Below are 23,881 nucleotides of genomic sequence, written 5' to 3' on the forward strand. Positions count from 1 at the left end.
AGTTTCTCCAGGGCCTTTCAACTTGATGAAAGGCTGTATTAAATTGAATGTCAAGACGATTTGACCCAGGAAATAATGGCCATTGAACAATATGCACAGCATGATTGATTTGTACTTCCTGCATTGCTTAATAACCCTTTTAAAAGTGTTATTGTAGTTGCCCTTGATTAGGGCAATTCATTTCCATTTTCTGAATTTTACATCCCAAACTATGTATTGGCTTTCCTGCTTTTTTCTTGGTTTGGTTCTAAGTTTGTCAGAACAACACTACCCAGTGGCTCTTTTCCAAATTCCTTCCGCTATATAAGTAGCAGGGTAATTCAGATAAGTTTCTCCCTCACCCCCATCCCCACCCCTTTTTCCTACATATGCAAGCACATACAAACAGCCACCTTCAGGTTTTTTACTGGCCCATCAAGAGGGAAACTTGAGAATTGGTTTAAGTTTGCGAAACTGAGACCATAGCTTTGTGGCTTTGACTGCACTTCCCAGTGCTGAGTAGACTGCTGGGATTCCACAAATAAATAATAAAAATAATAATGATTTTTAAAGCATTTGGAAATGCTGAGTTGAAAGGTGTGGTGTGAGTGCAGTGTTTGATTGTGAAAGTGATATCTCTCGCATTATCTGCTCCTAATGGAGGGCGGCAGTAATGGAGAGGGAGGCACTTAGGCCTGTAGCTCAGGGGTCCCTGAAGGCAGGGTGGGGCTCAGGCGGGCACTGCGGTAACACTTACAGTACGAGGCAACTACTTCCTTCCAGTCTAGCAAGAAGGTATGAGAAGAGTCACGCTGCTGCTGTTCCCTTAAACCTTGGGGAGTCATCGTTGTTTTTTACTGATGGAGAAAGTGACTGAACATCGTACTGGAAAATTACTACAGATTTTAGTTTTCGTTTTGATCTTAGATAAATATACATTTGGCATGGGGCATGTCAGCAGCATGGGCATGGCCATGGCAGTGGGCTGTGCTATGGGGCTGAATGATGTCCTCCCTCACCAGTCCCTATGTTGATGCCATAACCCCCAGTGCCTCAGAACGTGACTTTATATGGAGATAAGGCCTTTGGTGATGAAGTTAAAATAAGACCATTAGGATGAACCCTATCCCAATATGATTAATATCTTTATAAGAAGGAGAAATTGGGACAGAGGACACCAGGGATGCTAGTGTTCAGAGGAAAGGCCATGGGAGGACCCAGTGAGAAGGTGGCCTTCTGTAAGCCAAGGAGAGAGGCCTCAGAAGCCAAACTTGCTGGCACCTTGATCTGGGACTTCTAGCCTCCAGAAGTGTGAAAAATAAATTTCTGTGGTATATTGATACAGCAGCCCTAGCAAATCAGTATCGTCTGGAATGATCAGATTTAGGATCCACACTGAACCATATAGTACAATAAAGAAAAAAAAAATCATGCGGTATAGTCTGAGGGCTTTCCCAACTAAGGCCATAACTTTAATTACAAAATGAACATAACCTGTATTAAATTATGAATATGTTAACTTATTGAATGAGGACAAGAAAAATAAGCACCAGATTTAGACTACATAGGCTCACTCTTGAAGGTAGAGTAAAAAAATCTGGTTTCCTTGACCACATTGTCATAACATGCATATATAACCGTTATTGAATCCAGGCTGTATAGACAACCAGAAGAACTCTGGCTCCACACTGTCAGAATGCACGCCCACAACAAAGACTCAGGGAGAACAGCCCTTTCATTCGATCTCTCTGAGCATTACCAACATGAGAGCCGAAAAGCCTACCTCTGTCTGAAGTCTATCTACTAGTATGTATCCATGCATAAGCTATTAACTGGGCTTCCTGGGCTCCGCTGCTGAAAATATTAATATATTCAAATCTCATTCTAGCTACTGCAAAGAACAGTACATCAGATCGATGCATTAATATCTTTCTTGGACAAAAGCATCTGGAATTCTTACGTAAAGTTTCTTCCTGGTTCCTTAGACTCCCACTGAAACATAGGTGATATATGGCCTAATAAGGTACAATGGCCATCAGGTGCCAAAGTGTGGGGTTAACTATGTCTATAAAACACTGTTTATTGTACTTGAAATACAACACTCTTTCATGAGAATTATGTGCTTAGTACTGTTCACAGCATCCAGTGGCAGAAATGTTTTTTTTTTTTTTAAATTTTACTTTCTTAGACATTTTACCTGATGGGAATGAGATGGACCACATCTGAATGCCCTCCAAAGGCAGGTAATGAGACCTTTAATCATTCCATAGCCTCTCCTGTACAAGCTGTATCTTCCAGACACAAATACAGGCTCGGAGCAGTTGGGAGGCAAAGCATTGCTGAGAACCAGTAAGTCAAATAAAAAACTGAAGACGTTCAGGCAGTGATGAGAGGGAGACATCCCTTCAGGTTGCTGCTCTGCATTTCTGGGTCCCGAGTTAAGATATATATATATATATATGACCAGCCTCTACACTAGCCAGCTTTGCCTTTTTACTATTGGCTGCACCTAAGGGCTTTTATCAATGACAGCAAACAAAGTAGGTGGTCTCCTACCTCTTTCTAACTGTAGAAAAAAAAAAGTGACATAATTTTTCACAGCCTGAAATAATTGGGGAAGTACAGATACTGGTTAGGATCACTATGAATTATTAGTGGAAAAGTGGGTCTCAGAAGTACGTTACATGTGAAATATTTTTCGTCACTTGAACATGTGCCGTCCAGAGCTGGCCCTGTTCTAGCCGTCACAGGGAACAAACATTTCACATTCACAGATGCTCCCAATTTGGTGCGGTTTGGAGTGCAATTTAGATCAAACGTCTCCATGTAAATGAGTCAGGGTTTCTTAATTAGGTGCCTCTAAAGCAAAACCTTGGACCACATCAGTAGGTGTGGGTGTGGTGCCCACAATACTGGAATCTTTCCTATAGACCAGGCTTTTAGCATCATTTAAATAGAGCTTTTCTTTTCTTTCTTTCTTTCTTTTTTTTGGTTGTTTTTTTTTTTCAGGCAGTAATAAATCTGCAGATGGCATAGACAGAAAGACGCTACTTCAGAAGAGCTGTCTAAAAACACTGCCTCTTTGGCAAATGCCTTAAAGTAGGTCATTCTGCTGTGATTTAGCTTTTTCTTTAGATTTGATTGCCAGCTTTTTGTTCCCATTGCAAGTAGGGTGCATTCCAGTCCACAGACTTGTTCTTAATTTTTCCAACTGGTATTTGTTTACCAGGATTTGCAGATCTTCATACGAAAATGGCCAATATACTGTCACAGAGCTAATCGTGCCCTTGACCACAGAGAGAAATGGATCCCGGTGCTAATCTGGTGATGATGAAATATTAAATGCCCTAAACACCAAGTCTCCCCACAGCAAAACTGCGTTGATTTATACGGGTAGGTTTGTTGAAATAATTGTCCCATCTTTTATACATGTGAAGAGAAGAGGTGACAGGATGGAAATGGAAAACTTTTATAAGCCAAATAGCTGTTTGTATAGATATTCAGGTTATCTGCTTTTATACGTGTCATTGTTTGTGTTTTTTATAGGGGAAAAAAATCACCGGGTCCCATTTCCCTATCCAGGCTTTGGGATTTACATGCAGAACCCCCTGCGGCATTAATGAGTCACCTGCATAAATCGCCTGGCAATCAATGGGCACATAGACCTTGTTTTGTTATATTAATTATTCCTCACAGAACCTTGACACTGACATTAAATGAGGCCTTAAAAAATCTTGATGAAGGTCTTAAGGTATCTTTTACTGTTCAAATATTAGCATTGCAAAAACTATGTCTAAGGCATTATTCATTTTGTGGTACCACAGGGAAGGGATTGAAATAAGGGCACAGGAGTACACTTCCTGGTCTTAACACTTTATTGCCCAGAGGCCAGCTTTCCCAGGACTAAGTTAGAATCCTCAAATTGTGATATGATTAAAATAAATGTTAAAACCAGAATGAATAAAAGAACTGAGTACATTGTTTTCTCCAGATTGGAGTTGAATATGGTGTCTTCCCCACAGGCCAAGTTTTGTCTTGGCAAATTATTGGTGTTTTCAGGTGAATTCCAAAATGTCAGTTAAAAAGACACAAAAAACTGGGCTCTGGAAAGGAAATGGAGCTTATTGGCTAGGTGTGTTGCAAGATGGCCTGGTGAGTGTACACTTAAGAAACAGACTGGGAAAATGGTTTTATGTGCAGTTTTCCTTCATTCCTAGTAAACTTGTACTCAGAAAGCCTGGGGAATATAAGGTTTCGATTAAGCAAATGCTCTGGTGAAAAACACTTAAACATTACATTATCTTAGCAGCAATCAAACAACACAATTAGTATTAAAATTACAACGGACATGGCATTATCATCCTTTGATAATTCACAAGGAACTTTGGAATCTTGAAGCTCTCATTAGTAACTTAAGTTATCTCTGTGCTAGAGCCTGGTTATTAGATAAAATGGGTGGTTATTAGAGATTTCTGACTGGTGAAATGACAGCTGATTGAAATCTATTTGGATCTCTTTGGAGTGGGAGTTATTTATTGAGTTATAGTATATGATGATACTCTCCAGGTTTTTCAATGCTGATGATTCTGAATTATCTGTTGACTTTCTGCTTTTCTTCCCTTTGCTGGTTAATGAGTCTCACTGCGCTTGCCCCAAAGTGGTGTTTAACCCCATCCTCTCTCTTTAGGCTCTGAACAATCTTGTTGAATGCATTCTCTTTCATGATTTGAAATATTTCCTCTAAAAGCCTGGTTCTCAAATCTACATTTCCTCCTTTAATATCATACTTTCACTTGCTAAAATAATTTGTTGAATACCTCCCGTTGCACTAGCTTGTGCTGGCTACATGGGGCACTGCGGAGCCCAGGAAGGAATGAGTCCTGTCTCTGAGGAATTACAGTTAACCTAGGCTGAGTAAAGGATTAATTACAACTTCACAACAGGCTGAGTAGAACTGTCTATGGCTGCACTAGGAACTTGGGGAAGGGGCCTTCATCTCTTTGGTACTTTACAGCTTACGGTGGATTTTTATTCACTCACGTCCTTTGGGGTATAGGTACTGCAATCTCCTTTAACCTGAAAGAGGAAACTGATGCTCTGAGAAGCTGTTTTATCCAAGGCGACACAATTAAGGAGTCATAAACTCTGGACACAAATAAGTCTTCTGGTTCTGAATCCAATGCATTCTTCACTTTCTCTCTTGGATTCAGTGAAAGATTAAGTGTCTGGACTGGACTCTCTGCTTGAGTTTCCAACTGTGTCAAATTCTAATAATTATATATTCTTGCCTTTCACTCTCTTTATCTCACTAGATTTCACACACACACACACACACACACACTCACATACACACACTACAAGGTGGGTAAAGCTGAGCATTATTCCCATGCTGAAGATGAGAAAGCCATGGCTGGGACATGAAGCGACAGGCCCATGGTCAATGGGGAAGTTTATACCCCAGCTGGGGCTGAAATCCAGTTCTTTAAATTCTCTCAACCTATCGGAGCCAAATGTGTGAGACACTTTGCACCCACAAATTACTCTTTCTGATTAGATTGATGGGATAATCTAAATAGTTCGCCAGTTGGTTTTCCTATTCTCCTAGAATGTACTCTTAACATAGTGATTTTTTAAAAACTGGAATCAGTTCATGTTATTCCTGCTCCAAACCCTACAACTGGCTTCCTTTTCCTTTTAATTCAGAGCAAGAGGCTAATTCCTCACAAGGACCCCTAAAGCCCCATGGGGATGTGGCCTTGTCAACATGTGTATCACACTCTTTCTTTCCTTCCTTCCTTCCTTCCTTCCTTCCTTCCTTCCTTCCTTCCTTCCTTCCTTCCTTCCTTCCTTCCTTCCTTCCTTTCTTTCTTTCTTTCTTTCTTTCTTTCTTTCTTTCTTTCTTTCTTTCTTTCTTTCTTTCTTGTGACTCTCTTTCTTTTCTCCCCACCCTTCCTTGGCTGCAGGGACACTGGCCTCCTCGCTTTGCTGTAGAGCCAAGACCCCAAGACTGGAGATGTCCTCTCCACCTGGTGCTTTGACTCCAAGTGTCCACTACACAGACTCCCTCCATCCCTCCACCCTTGTCATATCTCACCTGCTTCCCCAAAGACCTGCTTTATTACTGCACACCACCACACAGCACTCTTGATTCCTTTAGTTCCCCCTACTTTTACTGGTTCCTTAGCAGCCATCACCTTCTATTATGCTGTAGCATTTCCTTATTTACTATGTTTATTAAATGTATTTGTTTATAGTATGTGTACTAGTATTATGTTTATTATGCAAACTCCATGAAAGCAAAGGTGATTTCTGTTCAATTTACTGATGTATTGCAAGTTCCTAGAACAGTGCCTGCCACAAAGTTGGTGCTCAAAGTCCACAGATAATCCAGTTTCCATTAGTGAAAACTCCACTCTCTTTAGTCCACAAATTGAACACCTTGGCCTTGTCCTGATCTATTTTTGGTTATGCGCTCATCATATCAAACCTATCAGCAAATTCTCTTGATTTCCTTTAAGGTCCTTCTATGCATTCCTCCCTTCCCCCTGAGCTCCACAGCCAACATTCTCTAGCCATGCCCAGATAGCCGCTTAGTTTCCAGCTTGGCTCCAGCCTCCTTCTTTGGGCCTTGCACCCCCAAATCCATTTTACATATGATCTTTCCATAAGTTGAGAAACTCAAATGGAAACAAAAGCAAAACTTACATTCTTCAACTAGTTGCTAACCTGCCTTGGTTCCCGATGGTCTGAGACATGGACTCCAGCTTTTCTCCAGGCCCCACCCATAGCCTGGCTCCTCCCTGCATTTGAGTCTCTCCTTCTCCTTTTCTCCAGTCACAGGGTCACAGATAGCACAGGCTGCTCAAGGCCACATCCGGGCATCCCTTTGCTTTTCTCAGGTAGACCCATAGTCATCTATGCGCTTCCCAAATCCCACCCATGCTTCAAAACCTAACTTCAGCTCTACGTTTAGTTGGAGACTTCTCAACTTGTTAGTCTGTTTCTCCTTGCAGATACTGTTTAACAGTTAATTATTCTCTACTCTTTTTATTTTTCTTAAGTGCTTTGTCCCCTGGTAGATTAGTAGCTCTGCAAAGGCAGACCTTTTGCTTTTTAAAAATTTTCCTAACTCTCACTAGTGTAGCATGAGGCACATCTAGGCACTCCTCAGATAGATATTGTTGACTCATTGATCGATGGCTGTATTCTTCTCCTTCTTGTATATGTACTTCACCATGCTAGCTGTAGATAGCTGAACATTTCAAATGATATATTTTGAATGATATCCTAAATTTATATATCTTTGGCAAGTAATAGCATTTTCGAAGCTATACTGTTTAGCTATATATTAGGATAAATGTATATTTAAACTCCAGCCTTATCTAGTTTATAGCATGTCTGAATGTAGCAACTGATACTGCTTTCACCAGGGATTAACTGACTCATACTTATTAAGCATGTGTGTGTGTGTGTGTGTGTGTGTGTGCATGCTTCCTTCCATACATCTAAAGTGAATCCTATCATTAAGAAGTCACAAAATATGCAGATATGAGTATAAAAAGCACTTAGCAAATAACTAGATAAAGAATATAATCATTAATCCAACCAATAATTAAGCCTTTGATGGCACATGCAGGCTTTAGCGGGAAAGCCTCCATAGCACACAACAATAAACTAAGTTTGCATAATATAAGCTGCAAAATGGCCCATTATTTGATGTCTTTCAGCAACTCTGATTTTATTTTACAAAGCTGGAAGGAAGATTATCGCTCCCTTACTGTTCATTGGTCAAACCTTAAAGGTCTGCCTTCTGCCATCTTGTCTTCTCCTGACTCATCTTGAGAACAGAAAGTTTGGTTCCTGATGGTGTGTCTTTCTGCAGCACTAACCAAGGAGTGAGAAATACAACCACTGTTGAGAGCAGGCATCTCATTCATGAAACATGTTCAGGGACCAAGTTTTGTGCTTCCCTTCCACAGAAAAAGCGATTATAAGAGTGGTGTGTATTATTTATTATTTTGGACTCTCCATGTTTCTGCTTCCTTTTATTCCTAGGACAAATGAAAGCGAACCTAATTATTCTGGGTGTTGAATCTCATTTTAAAGCCATCTTTCTCTTTGCCCAGCCTCTGCTCTCTCGGTTCACAGAAAACTTCTCCCCTCTTCCTTGTAAAAACTGCCTTCTGGAAATGTGGTTCCCTGACACAGCACCAGGGAGCTTATTCTCTGGGCAGAATCTTAGGCCTCATCCCAGACCTCCTGAATCAGAATCTACATTAAAAAATGTTTTTATTGAGCCCTAGCTGGTTTGGATCAGTGGATAGCGTGTCAGCCTGTGGACTGAAGGGTTCTGGGTTCAATTCCTGTCAAGGCACATGCCTGGGTTGCAGGCTCGATCCCCAGTAGGGGGTGTGTAGGAGGCAGCCAATCAGTGATTCTCTCTCATCATTGATGTTTCTCTCTCTCCCTCTCCTTTCCTTTCTGAAATCAATAAAAATATATTAAAATTGTTTTTTATTGATTTTAGAGAGAGAAGAAGGAAGAGGGAGAGAAACATCACTGAGAGAGAAACATTATCAGCTGCCTCCTGGACACCCCCTACTGGGGATCGAGCCTGCAACCCAGGCATGTGCCCTGATTGGGAATCGAACCTGCCACCTCTTGGTGCCTGGGATGATGCCCAACCAACTGAGCCACACCAGCTTGGCATAATCGACTTTTTTTTTAACAAGACCCCTAGCCATTTGATTTGTAAGCACATTGAAGTTTGGGAAAACCTGAGCTGGAACTTTCTGAAATGCTTGGGTGGCAGGAATGCTAGCCACAGGACCAGCAGGTGGAAGACCCCTACAGTGCCCGCTGTCCAGCACTTGAATCTCTGGATGTCCTCCATCATTTGAGTCCCTTCTATTCGGGTGCTTCAAAGCCTGTTTCCTGAGAATGCTGAATCGGTCACACGGCATGGATAGAGGGCACTCTTTTTTTTCTAGCCTATTAGTTGTCACCATTAATTTCTTCTGCCAGAACCTGGGTTGTGTGAGGTGGGGCCTTTTGGATGAGCTGCAGGATGATGGCCCTGACCTCTTGTGGTCCTCGAAGTTCCCCTGGTGCTTTTTGTGAGAGAAGGGGTTGGTAACCTCAGTGTCCTGGCTGACTTCCAATCTGTGTAATTGCACGCAGTCTGCCGAAGCCTGCTCTGTAGTTTCAAATAGGTACATACGGTATTACTCACTTCTTGTACCACACTGCTGTGTTGTGTGGCTACAGGGTCCTAATCAGCTGGTTTTTTCAGGTGGCTGCATTCAAGATGAGGAAAACATCTCTCTAGCCAACTCCCTCCCACCCCCACTCTCTCCAGCTCCCTCCACCCCACATGCAATTGCCTAGCTGTTTTCTTCTATGTTACATTCTTGGATAAAAAAGTGTTTTGAGCCCTAACCAGTTTGGCTCAGTGGCTAGAGCATCGGCCTGCGGACTGAAGGGTCCCAGGTTCGATTCCAGTCAAGGGCATGTTCCTTGGTTGCGGGCACATCCCCAGTGGGGAGTGTGCAGGAGGCAGCTGAATCTATGTTTCTCTCTCATCGATGTTTCTAACTCTCTATCCCTCTCCCTTCCTCTCTGTAAAAAATCAATAATATATATATATATATATATATATATATTTTAAAAAGTGTTTTGGGATCAGAAATTCCTAGAGTGCGACAATGACATTTTCTTAGCTCCCTTACGTAACACCTGCTCCTAGGCCCCCCTAGCCCTATCATAGGGCATTGCAGGGACACTGGTGGAGAAAATAGCAGGGGTGTGGTGAAATAGGCCTTCCTCTGCCAAGATGCAGGCTCAGTTCCTGGGACTGTCAGGGAAGCACAAATTACATGAAGAGTTTGGCAGTCCAGGAATTGGTCCTTTTTGGTGTGATGTGAATGGAGAGTGAAGTCAGAGACAACAGGGCAGACTAGTTAGAAAAATACAATAGGACATGAACCACCCATAAAAGGCCTCGCTATTGCTCTGGGCCCCAGGGTCTGGGGGATGCCTGGTCCTAAATAGAAACGTGGCACCGGGAGAGTGAGTGGAATCCCTCTATGATGACACAGAGGTCAGCACCAGGAAGCATGTGCTGTCTAGAACAGCAGAAGGAGATGAAAGAATGATGGGAAAAGATGGGTGAGTCAGGAGCCAAGAGGATGGGCCTGTGATCCAATCAGAGAAGATGTAGGTTTGAGAGCAGGATCTTTCTGGGATATTAAATGGTTGCTAAAAAAGTGTTCGAAAGGGGGGAAAATGTGATTTAATCACTTTGCATGAGTAAAAGTATTCTTTTTTATGTCCAAGCACAGAGACACAAAATAATTAGATAAAAATTCCTTTAGAGCAGGGGTAATTTCTTTTATCTTTTCATATTCCAAACACTAGGGAAGATAAATAAATTAGCTAGTAAATAAGATGAATGAATGAATAAAAAAACAAAATTAATAATGGGAAGGATATTATTAAGAGGTGTATGTTGACTTTTAGTTTATGGAAAGCAGGAAAAAAACATGTTTTTAGTGCCCCAGGGCCAGCACCTATGTCTTGCCTACTCCTGCCCCAGAGTGCTTTCCTTTCCCCCTCTGAAATGGGAAAGGAAAGAAGAGCAAGGGGTTACTCCACCAGGTGGACAGACTAGCCGAATGCCCAGAACAGAGAGCCTGTTTGCTAATCCCCGGGAGAAGAGGAAGGGCTAGAGGCAGAAAGTTGGGAAGCAAGAGCAAGATGAGGAAAGTGAACATTCCCAGAGAGGGCAGGGAGGTAGATAACATAGTTGAATGAGGTCCCCAGATCCCAGGGGTTGAGTGTTATCCTGATAAAACCCTCTTGATTTCCAGCTGAGTGTCTGTCATGATGGTACTCAATAGGTGTTTGTATCGTGACTAAATGGGCAATAGATGATGTAGGCAAGAATGCTTCAAAGGTGAAGAGAGCTCTCAGAGTGAGGCATGGGTGGAAGAATTTGAGGATGGTGGTGATACTGGGAGGAATGGAAAAAAAAGGGGGGGCGGTACAACGTAAGAGAAAATAGCCTGGTTAAAAAGAATGTATGACACTGAAGAGAAGAAATGACCAGGAGCGAGAGTCATCTCTATACAAAAGAGTCATCTCTATACAAAAGGCAATATTTAGTATACAGATTCTGCATGTATTTTTAACTTCCTTTGTACATAGCAATAAATTAACCTGAGGAAAATTACAGACCAAAAACATCTCACTGAGACAGAGATAAAATACTTCAATATTCTAATCTTAAATTTGAGCTCTATTGTTGTGTAGATAGTTTTAAGGGACAGTTCCCAATGTCCTGATCAAACATCCCCTAACCTCATCTCCTGGTCCCCAGAGGCTCTCATTCCGAAGCCCATGGTTTTAGTTTTGTTCGTCTTCAAAGTCAAGTGTGGGCTGACTCTGCCAGGGGCCCAGACCAGTGATTACTTATGGCTGGGATTCCCTCAGTCCACTGCTAAGGCCCAGTCTTTTCTCAGCCCAGACAATCCCATCCTGAGATCTGAAATCTTGTGTATAATCTACACTTTTCCTTGCATGAGGGAAAAAAAAAAAACAGCAACCCTCCAACATGGCAGTGTGCAGCCACCCTGTGCTAACTATTTCTGGATGTCACCCCGCAGCTCTCATTTCTGCCTCCCCCTCTGCATCCCGGGTATGGCTGCCGGACTTGTCAGCACCTTGTCACAGCTCCCTGGTGCGTGGGCTACCGTCGGACTCTGTGTTCTTCACAATTATCCAGAAAAAAACTCCCCAGAATCCTTCACAAGCAATATATATATATATATATATATATACACACACACACACACACACACACACACACACACACACACACACACTAACAGGTAAAAAAAAAAAAAAACCACCACCACAAAGCGACTTTCAAAAACGTAGTCCCCTGAAGTGGGCGCTCCTTGCAAAGCTGCTATGTTGCCTCCTTGTAGGTCCTGTAACACTCCTTTGTTTGAGGTGTGACAGGGATGCGGGAGCCAGTGTGATGTCACGAAATAATACACACATGTCAGGAGTGCTTTCATGTCTTGGGTACAGACCAGAATAAATTACTCCCGTGGAATGTTTTGTTTTTCTTTGCAGGGAATGGCCCTGCAGTTTACAAGGAGCTACGCTGACAAGAAGTGGCGGAGAACTATTATTAAAAAGAAGCTCCTTTAAGGGAGGACTGAGTGGCCCAGGGTTTCACTGGGGTTCAGGAGATGGAGGCCTGGGGGAAGTTGCCAGGCGGACAGCAGCGAGACACACGTCTTGTCTTGGAATTCTCACGGGTGGTGGGAGAAAAATGAGTCCAGCATAACATGAGCACGGGGAAGTGGTTCTCAGAACTGAAGGTGAACAGAGAGGAATTGGCAGCTGCCCGGACGTGCCAGCCAGGGAGGCCAGGGTATCGGAGACACGTGACAGAGCCGAGCGAGACAACTGCAAAGCTCCCCAAGCAGCTCACCCGAAGGGCTTGCCAGGAGGCCAGATGCTGCTCCTGGAAGAGTGTTTTCCCTGGTTGGGCATCTGGGTTCAGCGCTTTCCATTTAAAGAGGAGAGGAGAGGAGAGGAGAGGTGGTAAAGGCAGAGCCGTCCCTGCCTTTTAATAAAATGTAAGCCTTAGAAGTGCACATATATGCTCATGCACATGCACACACAGCATTAATGCATGTGGACATGGAACATGTTTTAAAACGAACTAAAAATAAAACTTTCCCCGGTACTTTTTAGGTGGAAAGCAAAGTGTTAGGGGGAAGGAGGGAGGAAGGGAGGGAGAGTTGGAGAGAGAGAGAAAGAACACAGACACCAAGAAAAACCCTTATATCAGTATGTCAGCTTCCTAATTAGTTAGGTAATTTTACTTAAAGAGCTGGGATTATGGCCGGCGTTCAATTAAAAAAGGAAAGGGAATTCGAGTGATGGGCTTGTGCGTCTATCACTGTTGGCTGGTCTTTCTCACTCGCTGTCTCATCATTCCTTCTTCCCTGGAAACACAATCGGGTATTGGTGTTGGCAGGAAAGCAGAGTGTGGTCTAGTGGACTGGAAATCAGGTGACTTGAGGTCTGGTTGATTCCCCGCCTCCCTCTCCCCGCTTTTCACTTTGAAGTTTCTCTGTGTCTCTGCTTCACAAAACAAGAACTGAATTTCTCGTACACTTAAGAGTGGAGGGCCAGCGTTTGTAATCAAGGTGATTTTTTTTTTTTGCTTCACCTAATGCTAACTAATTCAAGGTAGTCCTACGAGGTTAATATTGGACTTGGAAAAAATGATGGACAGGGAGGTTGCTTGATATAATAGGAGATACGAGCAATAGTCTTTAATTTAGTAGTGGGAGTAATGCCAGAAAATATAAAACTAAGTTTTTATATTCTGAAATCTGTTACAAGTCCCAGATAATCAAGAAATCAGGAGAACTGGCACCTCTCTCCTTACCCCCCTGGACAACAGCGACAGGTCTAACAGGCTCCAGCACCGATGGGTGGTCACAGACCCCTGACCAAGGCTTCCTCAGTAGGAGAGCCTCTCTTAGCACTCCTTCATTGTGCTAGGGGCCTCTGAACAGGCCATCTTATTAATATTAACACATATTACTTCTTTTACAATCTGGGCTTCTCTTCTCTTCATCATGATGAAAAGATAAGCATCAGATGAAGAGAGAAAGTTGAGAGGAACAGCTTCCTAACCAATACCCTCAAAATGTAATGTTCCCTAGTCTTAGTCTGAAATATATCAAGTTTTCAAGTTTCCAGTTGATCTTAAGTGGAACCATCACTGGCTATTAGATGATCTTCTTCTCACTCGATGAAGTCATGTGATTCAATGTGTTCCACAGAAATTGCTGACTATCTGTAATGTGTGGGGCTCTGTACTAGGCTCTGGGGTGTAGCAAGAGTCAACATGATGCACATTCCTGCCTTCCTAGAGCCTATGCTCTAATGACAAAGGGACCAGGTCAGTTTCTTATAATTCTCACCTTCACCAATATTTTAAGGACTGAACTGCTATCAGTAACATTTTTTCTTCCAGCTTGTAATATTTATTCCTGTGATTTTTCCAAGAGCCGAAAGCTGAAGGCTCAAACAATATCTAGTCATCACTAGAAATTCTGGCCAATGTCCTGTTATCATGAGAATTTTCAAGGCCTCCTTTTGGAAGTAATAGTTTTAACCACAAAAAAAATAATAGCTCTGCTCTTGCCAAGTTTTCTTTCTGTCACCATGCATGCCATTCTCAGACTCCTTTCTCAGACTCTTCCTCTGATGACCCCTCAGTGTTATACATCTCCAGGGATCTGTCCTCAACCCTCTTCTCTCTTCATACTCTTCCTTGAGGTTATTAATGACCTTATCCCATTGCCATCTTTAAACCCATGATTCCTAAATTCAGACTTAGACCCCAATCACCTTTCCTGAATTCCCAACATATATTTCTTATCTTCTAATAGACATCATAAACGGAATATAAACAATGACCAAATCACATAGTGTCCCCAAAATTTCAACTTCTTTCATGCTTCCAATTTTATCCTTTTCCTCTATGTAAGTTCAGGATATAATCACTCATCTAGTTCAAAACCTGGGTGCCATCTGAAATCTTCCTTATTTCTAACCTCTTGCATGCACTTGTTGAGCATGTCCTACTGAATCAACTTCCCCTATCCCCCCCATGCCTCTTGTATCCATCCCTTGCCCCATCCCCTCTGTACCCACCTCCCTTAGTTTGGGATCTCTAGCTTGGACTATCATACAGTCCTCTTAACAAGTTTTGCTACCTCTAGTGTTGCCCTCCTAGAGGCTATTCTTCACTTAGAAAGATTGTGATCTTTAGAAATGCAAATCGCACCACCTTATCTCTGCTTCAGAACCTTCAGTGATTTACTGTCTACAGAATGAATTTCAAATTCTTTAGCAAAGTGTATAATGTCCTTCATAATTTAGCTCTAGTTTACTGCATTCTCGGCTTATGTTCTATCACTTCTAGGATTCACCATGTCTGTACCACACTGTAGTTCTTCTCGGTGCCTCTGGTACAGAGTATTCTTCCTGCTTACAGTTGGCCTGTTGTCTGCCACACTGCCATCCCTAGAGATAGCCTCTGGCATTTGGGAGGCGCTCTTTGGTTTCTCAAGGCTAAATTTCAGCACCTGCTTGGTGTTCTCATAGAGTCTTGTGATTCAGCACCATATCTATATACATAAAAGCCTAATATGCAAATTGTCCCCACAGGAGTTTGAACGGGAGACCGATCACTCGCTATGACGTGCGCTGACCACCAGGGGGTGGCAAGGAAGGCTCTAGCTGGCAGCTGGAAGGCCCTGATCGGCCCTGATTGCTGGCCAGTTCTAGGGACCCTACCTGTGCACAAATTTTGTGCACCAGGCCTTTAGTTTATTATAATCATTTGCTAATTTACTCCAGGAAACTATAGGATACATGAGGGTAGGAGCCCCTTTTCTGCCTCTAGTATCAAGTTGTGGGGTCAGCAACTTTTTCCTGTAAAGGGTCAGAGAGTAAATATTTTTGACCTTGTGCAACTGGTTACAATTATATAACTCTCAGCATTGCAGTGTGAAAGTAGCCATTGGCAGTACATAAATATATGAGTGTGCAAGTGTGTGTGTGTGTGTGTGTGTGTGTGTTCCAACAAAACTTTAACAAAAGCAGGTAGCAGGCTGGATGTATTCCATGGGCCACAGTTTCCAACTTCTAATCTAATTCAGTGCCTGGAGTATAGTAGCCACTCATTAAGACTTTCTGCAGGAATGGGTGGATGAGATATTCCAGTTAACATTTTCACAAATGTGAATTTATTTGACCTATTGCACACATGAGCAAAAGGGAGGGCTAGAGACATTAAAAGGTTTTCTTAATGTTGTACAGTTTCTAAGGGCTGAGGTTGGGATGTGGGCTTATGTCTTCCGATTCCAAATCCTTGGTTCTTTCCATTAGGTAAAAGGCCAAGATTCATGGTGGGAAAGGGTGTGGCAACTTAAAAAACTTGCCTCTTAGGAGAGAAATACCCTCGGTGGGGTGGGCCACCACTAATAGGGAAGACAGTGATAGATGGGCAGTAGCCATTTTAAGTTTTGTTTTTTTTTCCTCCATATTATCCAGTGGTTAATTTTCCCATTCAGATGTTAAATCAAAAGATCAAAAGTAATAATTTCACTCCAGTCTTAAAAAACCTTATCTCCCAAAGCCTTCCTGCAGAACAAGGGTCCACCACTGGAAGGATCATTGAACCCTAGTCCCCAGCTCACAAACCTTATAAATCCTGTGCCAAGATGTCTCCTAAGTAGATGACATTTTAATGATTACTACAGGGAGTTGGGAACTATTGCTTCATCCTCACGATCAGAGTAATTAATTTTCTTAACTACCAGGCCAAATTCTGCCACGGGAGTCCAGTTGAGAAATTTCAGACCCATAGGAAGTACATTAGCTCTTCAAAGTGATTAGGGTGCCATTTCAAATACACAAGCAAAGGAGCTATTAGGCTTCTGGCTTATTTCAAACAACTTGCAGCCCCTGTCCCTCAGGAAGAAAAAAAAAAGGAAAAGAAGAGAGAGAGAGAGAGAGAGAGAGAGAGAGAGAGAGAGAGAGAAAATAACAATTTGTACAGGTTCCTCATTTTCCAGTAAAAATACCCAGGGCTTGCAAGTCGTGGGATATCAGGTATTGTGGTTGGGTGAGAGACCAAAGTGTACAGTGAAAGGGCAGAGTGCCAGAAGTCAGCACAGAAAAACACAGCCTGCTCCACAGCACACCGGGCTGAGCTTCCAGAGGCCCGCCGGCAGGCAAACAGCTTCACCAGGAATGGCTTCGTGATCAGAGAGAAGGGCAAGGGCTTATGGGGCTTTCCAGCCCATTCTTTAACCCTGTCTCATTTTCCCCCAAAATATCAGAAATGCTCACTGTGTATGCCACTTTAAAGACAGGGTGGATGGATTCTTTCCTCACCATTGTTTCTTCACACAACCCTTATATTTCTAGATCATCATTGTTTGAGTTGCCTTTGACATGCTTTTGTAGAATATTTTATTTAATATCCGTGAAGACCACAGAGAAGCTTTAAATATCAGTTTACTCTCACAAAATAGCCACAGCTCGCCAGTTTTGTCTTTCACGGAGGCATTCGACTGGCACTCTTCCATGAGATCTGTGTATTGAGCCATATCAGTTTTTCACCTTGGAATTCTATGAACAGCTGGGAGATTTTCTTAGAGTCAATACAAAAGGAAAGATTTTTAGCTCCCTTTTCAAACTATTTTATAAAGTGCAAGTCTCCTATAAGACATTTATTTGCATCCAAAGTCTGCAGCCCGTGTATTCTTCCAAGGCTGTTTTTGAAAGTCAACGAATGACTATTGCATGTCACCTCTACAAGCCACCCACTTCTAAGACATGCTGATGTTGTGTGAACAACGCATACCTATTTGGGAACTGAATTTGAGATTGTTTTGTCTTCCAAAATGCATGCCACAAAGTAAATTTGGCTAACAAGTTTGGGTTAGTGGTGCATTTTTGTATTTATTTTCTAAATTTTCTGTAATTATGTTATTTTTATCCTGGAAATAAGAATGTGGGAAAGACTTCAGCAGTGGCAAAAAGCCTTAATGATAGTAATGACAACACACATCCCAGGACTGCAAAAGGTCAGCATCTGGCGGATGTGGAGTTGATAGAATTCGAGGAGGGTTTCCAAGCGGGGTTGAGGCACAGGAGAAGGCCCTATCGGCTTCAAAACATCTCCCTTCCCAGCCTCCACAAGGCCAGCGTGCTGTTCTGCCTGGCAGGAAGCCCTCACTGTGAGACGCATTCTGATAAGTTGGACAATGAGCAAGAGAACCTTCCCTCGAAACTGCTGTAAGGGGAGCCTCTGCCCCTGAAGCTCTGGGAGGCCTGGGGCCGCCTCCACCCTCGTCAGCCGCTGAAAGGCAAGGAGGCCAGATTCTCTCTCAGCAAGCTCCCACTTCAAAGGTGAAGATAGTCGGGTCTGAGAACTGGGACAAGATGTGGATCAGGTGGATGTAGTCGGACACAGACTAGAGTTAGGCTCGGAGTACACGTGGGGGTTGGGCATGGCATGGGGGTGTCACGTGGTTTGTCAAACATGTGAAAACAGCCTCACTGGGACTGGGGAAACTGGCTGAGTTGGGCCAGCATAGAAACTATGGTTTTGGAAAACGATTCTGTGGTGAGACAAAGAATTTTCTGGAAGCCAGGAAATTTGGCAACCCAGCCTTTGCAATTCTTCCTGTATTTATTTAATTGAAAGTTATTTTATATTTTTCTCACTATAAAAATAGTACATGTCAACATATAATGTTTATCTAGACCCTAACATGGGCTATTAAAAAGGTTATTCATTGACTCCTCGTCACACAAATAGGATCAATTGCAATCTTTACTTTGTAGACGAGAAGACGAAAGCTCAGAGTACAGGGGCTTATTCAAGGTGCGTCTCCAGTGAGGGGCAGAGCCTCGACTCACACTCTGGTCTCCTACCGCCAACGCCTGTTCTCTTTACCTGTCCTCCCCAGCTCAGTGTTACTTCTACATCGTTGGTAGACGTGAAAAAGGAACACATGTGAGAAATAAACTTCTCATAATTCAGAAACTCTAAGAAAGAAATAGTAACATCTCAGCAAATACCTTTACAGTCTTTTCCAGATGCATGACTTTTCCACATATTTATAGTTCTACTCTCTCTGAGTATATAAAATATTATACCCCTGCCTTTAACTTAGCACAAGCATTTCCCTGAATTAAAAAAAAACCCCAATTAACTATGAACCACATTTCCCTAAAATAGTATGAACTGATACCATGTACCATGTTCTGTCCCCCATCACTGAACGTTTCACCGGCCGTCTCCAGGTGTCCACCAGTGCAAATGTTCTGTTGTAAACAATTTATCTGCAGAACCAGCCTGCTGCTCTTAGGATAGGGTCCCAGCAGTTAAGATGACCACGCAAAACGTATAAAGATTTGAAAAAGTTTTCATTCTTGAGATATATTACATGTTTGCCTTTTCCAACATGCAGAGAGATACATCCCACTGAGCAGCGTGTAGAGGGCTTGATTCAATACACACCTGACAAAATGGGATTTATCTTTTTTTGCTAGTTTTCTATAACCTCATCTTCTTCTTTCTCCTTTATGCATTTGCAAAACAGAGAAAAGGGTGCACCGTTCTTGCAGTACTTCCTTTTGCTTTTTAAAATTAATGTTGGAGGGATTGTTTTCACAGTTTGAAACCTCAGACTTATCTCCATGGCTGACTAGATATGGGCGATAAAGAAAGGAAAGAAATAAAAAACTGTGTGGCCCTGGCCAGCATGCTCAGTGGTTAGAATGTCGACCTGCCGATTGGAGGGTTTGAGTTAGACTCCCGGTCAAGGGCATGTACCTGAGAGGCAACCAATTGATGTGTCTCTCTCACATGATGTTTCTCTCTCTCTCTCTCTCTCTCTCTCTCTCTCTCTCTCTCTCTCTCCTTTTCTCCTTCCCTCCCTTCTACTCTCTCTAAAAAATCAATGAAAAAAATATCCTTGCTTGAGTGAGGATAAAAACAACAACAAAACTGTGTGAAATTTTTTTAATGAAAAGTCTCAAGACTTGGACCATTTCTTTCCACTTGATGTTCACCCCTCCAATATATCTGTGTGGCCTCCTGGGCTCTTCTCTCATTCTGTTTTGTTCAACTTGCACTCTGCTGCCAAGTGTGTCTTTCATAAATGCTAAGCATGTTTTGCAATTGTCTGATAGGTAAGGTTGACAGTTCTCTATTTCTTATATACATCCTTTGTCTGGCTTTCAACCTCTCAACCTACACACCAGATATTTTTTTACCAGCAAGTAAACCTTACCTTTCTAGGTCATCCTTCCCATTAACTTCAGCTTTGCTTTGCCTCCCTACCTTTCCAAAGAAACAGGCTAAAGGAAAATGCACTTGACACTTATATTTTATAGAGATAGAACTTGCCATTTATGTCACGGTTCAGAAGGTACCCCAGGACCTTCCAGTGCTTCTCACTGTAATGTCAATTTGTGAAAGCGGCTATAAATAAGGGCTGCGAGTTGATGGCATTTGGAAATGATAGCTTCTTCTGAATTCCTGATCTCAAGCTATCACAGCAGAAGCATAGGACTTGAACTCGAGTTTGATCAAGAATGAGGACTCTGAGACTATTTAGCTTTTACAGCCATTGTGTAATCTTATGCTTAATATAATCACAACCCTTTAAAGTTCTGGCTTCGTGGCCAGAACTTGCATTCACCTTCTAGTCCAACTGTACAGTATCAAGCTTTCTCAGTTGGCACTTCTCTGCTTTCAAGGGAACGTTTAACGCAGACCTCTGCAAGCATGGAGCTCTGTTCTGTTGGCTGTAGAGTACATAGGCCAAGTGGAATTTCTGGCACTTCATTACATTCCCTGACCTTCACTAAACAAACTTCAAAATATATATATTTGCAACAATTTGGAATAAACACTACACACAAGTGTTGATGGTAGATTTTTCTGAAGAACTACCAAATGCATCAAGACTAAGGAAAACATTCTAATGATTCTTTCAAACATGAATATATTTAAATTCTCATTAAACAATCTTCTTATTTAGTCTTCTCAGGCTTTGATGTCATGCCATGATTGGCTGTTTATCAAAAACTTAGCAAGAAATACTTAACAAGATATAATCATGTGCACACACTTGTGCATAATTAAACCCAGTTTACTAGTAAAAATCAGTGTGCAGTGGAATATGGTCACACCACTCAAGAAAGGTGGGGGTGACTGGCAAATGACACTCTCTATTTATAATGAAAAATCTTACAATGTGAATACTGTGAAGGTGATATAGTAATCCGTTCTTAAATTTTAGTTAAAGACATCTATTTCCATCTCTACTGAGATGAATGAAAGTTCTAGCAAAGTCAGGAAGTTAATTTAGGCATAAAAACACAATCAGGCATTAGTTGTTCACACTGGAATGGTGCGGCATGGAGGTGAAGGATTCTAATCCTTCCAAGGTTTTTAATTGGATGGATTCTCATTTGTGTGTTTTATTCTTTTTTTCAAAGAAGAATTTAGCTGACTCTCATTTTCTTCATTTTATAGCTGTTCTTTCAGTTGGAATGAAAGAGGAGTAATTGCGACCGAGTAATTGATATTTCTCAAGATCTACAAGACTAGGTATTGCATTGCATTAAATAGTACACGTTCCCATTTGTTTTATGACTTTGTCCAGTGAACGTTACTGAGATAAGCACTCTGGTATTTACTTGTAACCTGAAACGCTTTTCACAGTGTGACTGGATCCTACGGGAAAAGAATTAACATTTGAGGAATGCTTACCCTGTGCCAGGCATTTTATATGCATTATCTCATTTAATTCTCATAACCACAGGATATGGCTGACATAATTTAATCCAATTTTATGTGCCTGGGATTATAAAGGGAGTTAAGTATAGAACAAGGATTTGACACTAGATCTACCTATTTCTTGAAAGCCCAAGATCCTTTCACTAAATCACACTGGGTTTCCCACTGTAGCCAGGATGTGGAGGTGACAGGAAAGGCCATTCTAACAACGAGGGGTCCTCTAAACTGTGACACAGGTGCCCCATGGAAGTAAAATAAGTAAGAGGATAATATGACGAATTAGATTAAGACATGTACCTAAAGTAGTGACTGGTTAAGCAAATTAGGAGCTATGCATACCATTGAATACTATGTCATCGTTAGAAAGAAGCAGATGAGTCTTAATGAAATGTGAAGTTGTTGCAGGAGAATATGTGCTGTAAGATATACTTTGACACAATCAACAACCATACACACATTTTTTCATGTGCTTAGAAACAGGTCTGGAAGGACATATACGAAAGTGTTAGTTACTTCTACTCAGCAGGCTAAGGATGACTAGTAGGCAAATTTCACTTTTTAATAAAATATTCGCCACTGTTTAAATTTTTTGTGTGCAATCACATGTATTATATTTACAATTAAAATTCATGTAATGAACTCACTGAATAATCTGCAGAAATGACCAGACCCAAGGAATGGCGATTAAGGTGATGAAGGAGATTTAATCTCACAGGAGTAAACTCTAATAAGCTTCAACACTGTCATATGCATATGGTCAAAGCTAAAACCTTATTGCTTGTATTGAGCTCTGCCTTATCTTAGGAAGGCGTTAACAGGGGACAAATGAGTAACAGTCATTTCAAATTTAACATGTCCAAAAGGGCCCTCTCTTTGCCCATCTGTGTGGCACTACCATTTTTCCATTCGCTCAAGCCCAAGCCCTAAGAGACACACTTGGTTTCTCTTTTCCCTTACCCATTGCATCCCAAGCAGGCAAATCCAACCTGACCCACCTCCAGAATATCTCTCCAAGGGCTCCACTCAAGCCACTATTATCTTTTGCCTGGACTACTAGGGTTGCCTCCTAATAGGTGCCCCTGCTTTCCCTTTTGCAATCCATTCTCCACATGGCCAGTGTGACCTTTTATATTCCCCCAGTTGTGGCTCTTCATTGTATTTACAATGGATTACAAATGTCTTACTGTGATCTGACACCCACTTAACATTTGTGACCCCAACTCCCACCACCATCCTCCTCGTTCATTAGGCTCTAGCCATCCTGGCTTTTCAAGTACAATAAGCTCTTTGGGTTCTCTGGGTTTTACACTTGTTTTTTTTCTGCTTGGAATACTCTTCTCTTACAGGACAGCACCTTGATAATCTGAATCAACATTTTACAGTTGAGGAAATAAAATTTCAGAGAATTTCAGTAACTCATTTATGGTCCTATCCTTGGTACAAGGCACGGCTAGGTTTTGAACTCATTTCTGAAACATCTCATGCCTTTCCCATTGTACTATACAACAAAGTAAAGATGACCCATCTCAGGGCTCCGAGTAGAGTTCTGACTAATCAGCAAGTATCTGTTCACTGAAAAAGCCAGGATAAATCAAATCAGTCAGAAGTTCCTTTTGTAGCTTCTCCTTCCTACCGTTAGTACATTCTCCAACTTCTGCGGGAAGATTTAGATAGCGAGAGGGGAAAATATGAGATAGATGTATTTGGAAACGCTTGTCTTAGAGATCTGAAATTAAATATTGTTCATTTAGGAAAGGAGTATATGACACAACAAGAAACCTTTACAACTTACTTAGTCAGATGTCCAAAGAGGACTTTCATGGTGTCACGATTTGATGGAGGGAGTTTTTGTACAAGGGACTTCATAGTTTCAATTCTTGTGTTGTTGTCTTGTTTTTCTGAAAAAATAAAATAAAAACAAAGGTTAGAAAAAAATAAGATTTCATAGATACGTGAGGGAATTTTTTTAGGAGAATTTTGGACTAAGAATTAGCAGCGTGAAGTCCTACTCAGCAGCCAAAGGGAATAGGTGTGCTCAACATTATCATGGAGTTTTTTCATTTTGACTCTGAATTAGATCGTGGCCATGTGACTGAGATTGGCCATAGAGACATAAGTCAAAGTATTATGTGGGACTCCTGGGAAGGACATGCATAAGGTGCTGATTTAGCTATTGAATCAAATCTCACAAGTGTTTTACTATTATACAAGGTGTGGTAGGATAAATAATGAACTTCCACAGATGTCCATGTCCTAATTTCTGGAACCTGTAAGTATTTTGCCTTCCATAGCAAAAGGGGTGTTGCATGTGATTAAATTAGGGGTTATCAGATGGGGAGATCCTGCTGGATTATAAGGGTGGGTCAAGTGTAATCACGAAGGTGGTTAAGAAAGAACCAAGAGGATCAGAATCAGAAACAGAAGTCATGTGACAGAGGAAGATGGAAGAGAAATGGCTGTGTGATAAAGGGCCATGGG

At 41.8% G+C, this 23,881-nt stretch overlaps 1 protein-coding gene across 2 annotated transcripts in view; it reads right to left on the reverse strand.

The window, feature by feature from the left end:
- Positions 1–23,881, reverse strand: part of ARHGAP15 (Rho GTPase activating protein 15) — a 691,399-nt gene that overhangs the window by 39,373 nt on the left and 628,145 nt on the right. For both annotated transcript variants that reach the window (XM_080670353.1, XM_080670352.1), the window contains one exon: positions 23,196–23,301. In XM_080670353.1, coding sequence (XP_080526479.1) covers positions 23,196–23,301 — 106 coding nt within the window. The remainder of the gene's footprint in view (positions 1–23,195; positions 23,302–23,881) is intronic.

The sequence above is a fragment of the Plecotus auritus genome, assembly GCF_963455305.1.
Source record: "Plecotus auritus genome assembly, chromosome: 5".
In the NCBI taxonomy this organism is placed as follows: domain Eukaryota; kingdom Metazoa; phylum Chordata; class Mammalia; order Chiroptera; family Vespertilionidae; genus Plecotus; species Plecotus auritus.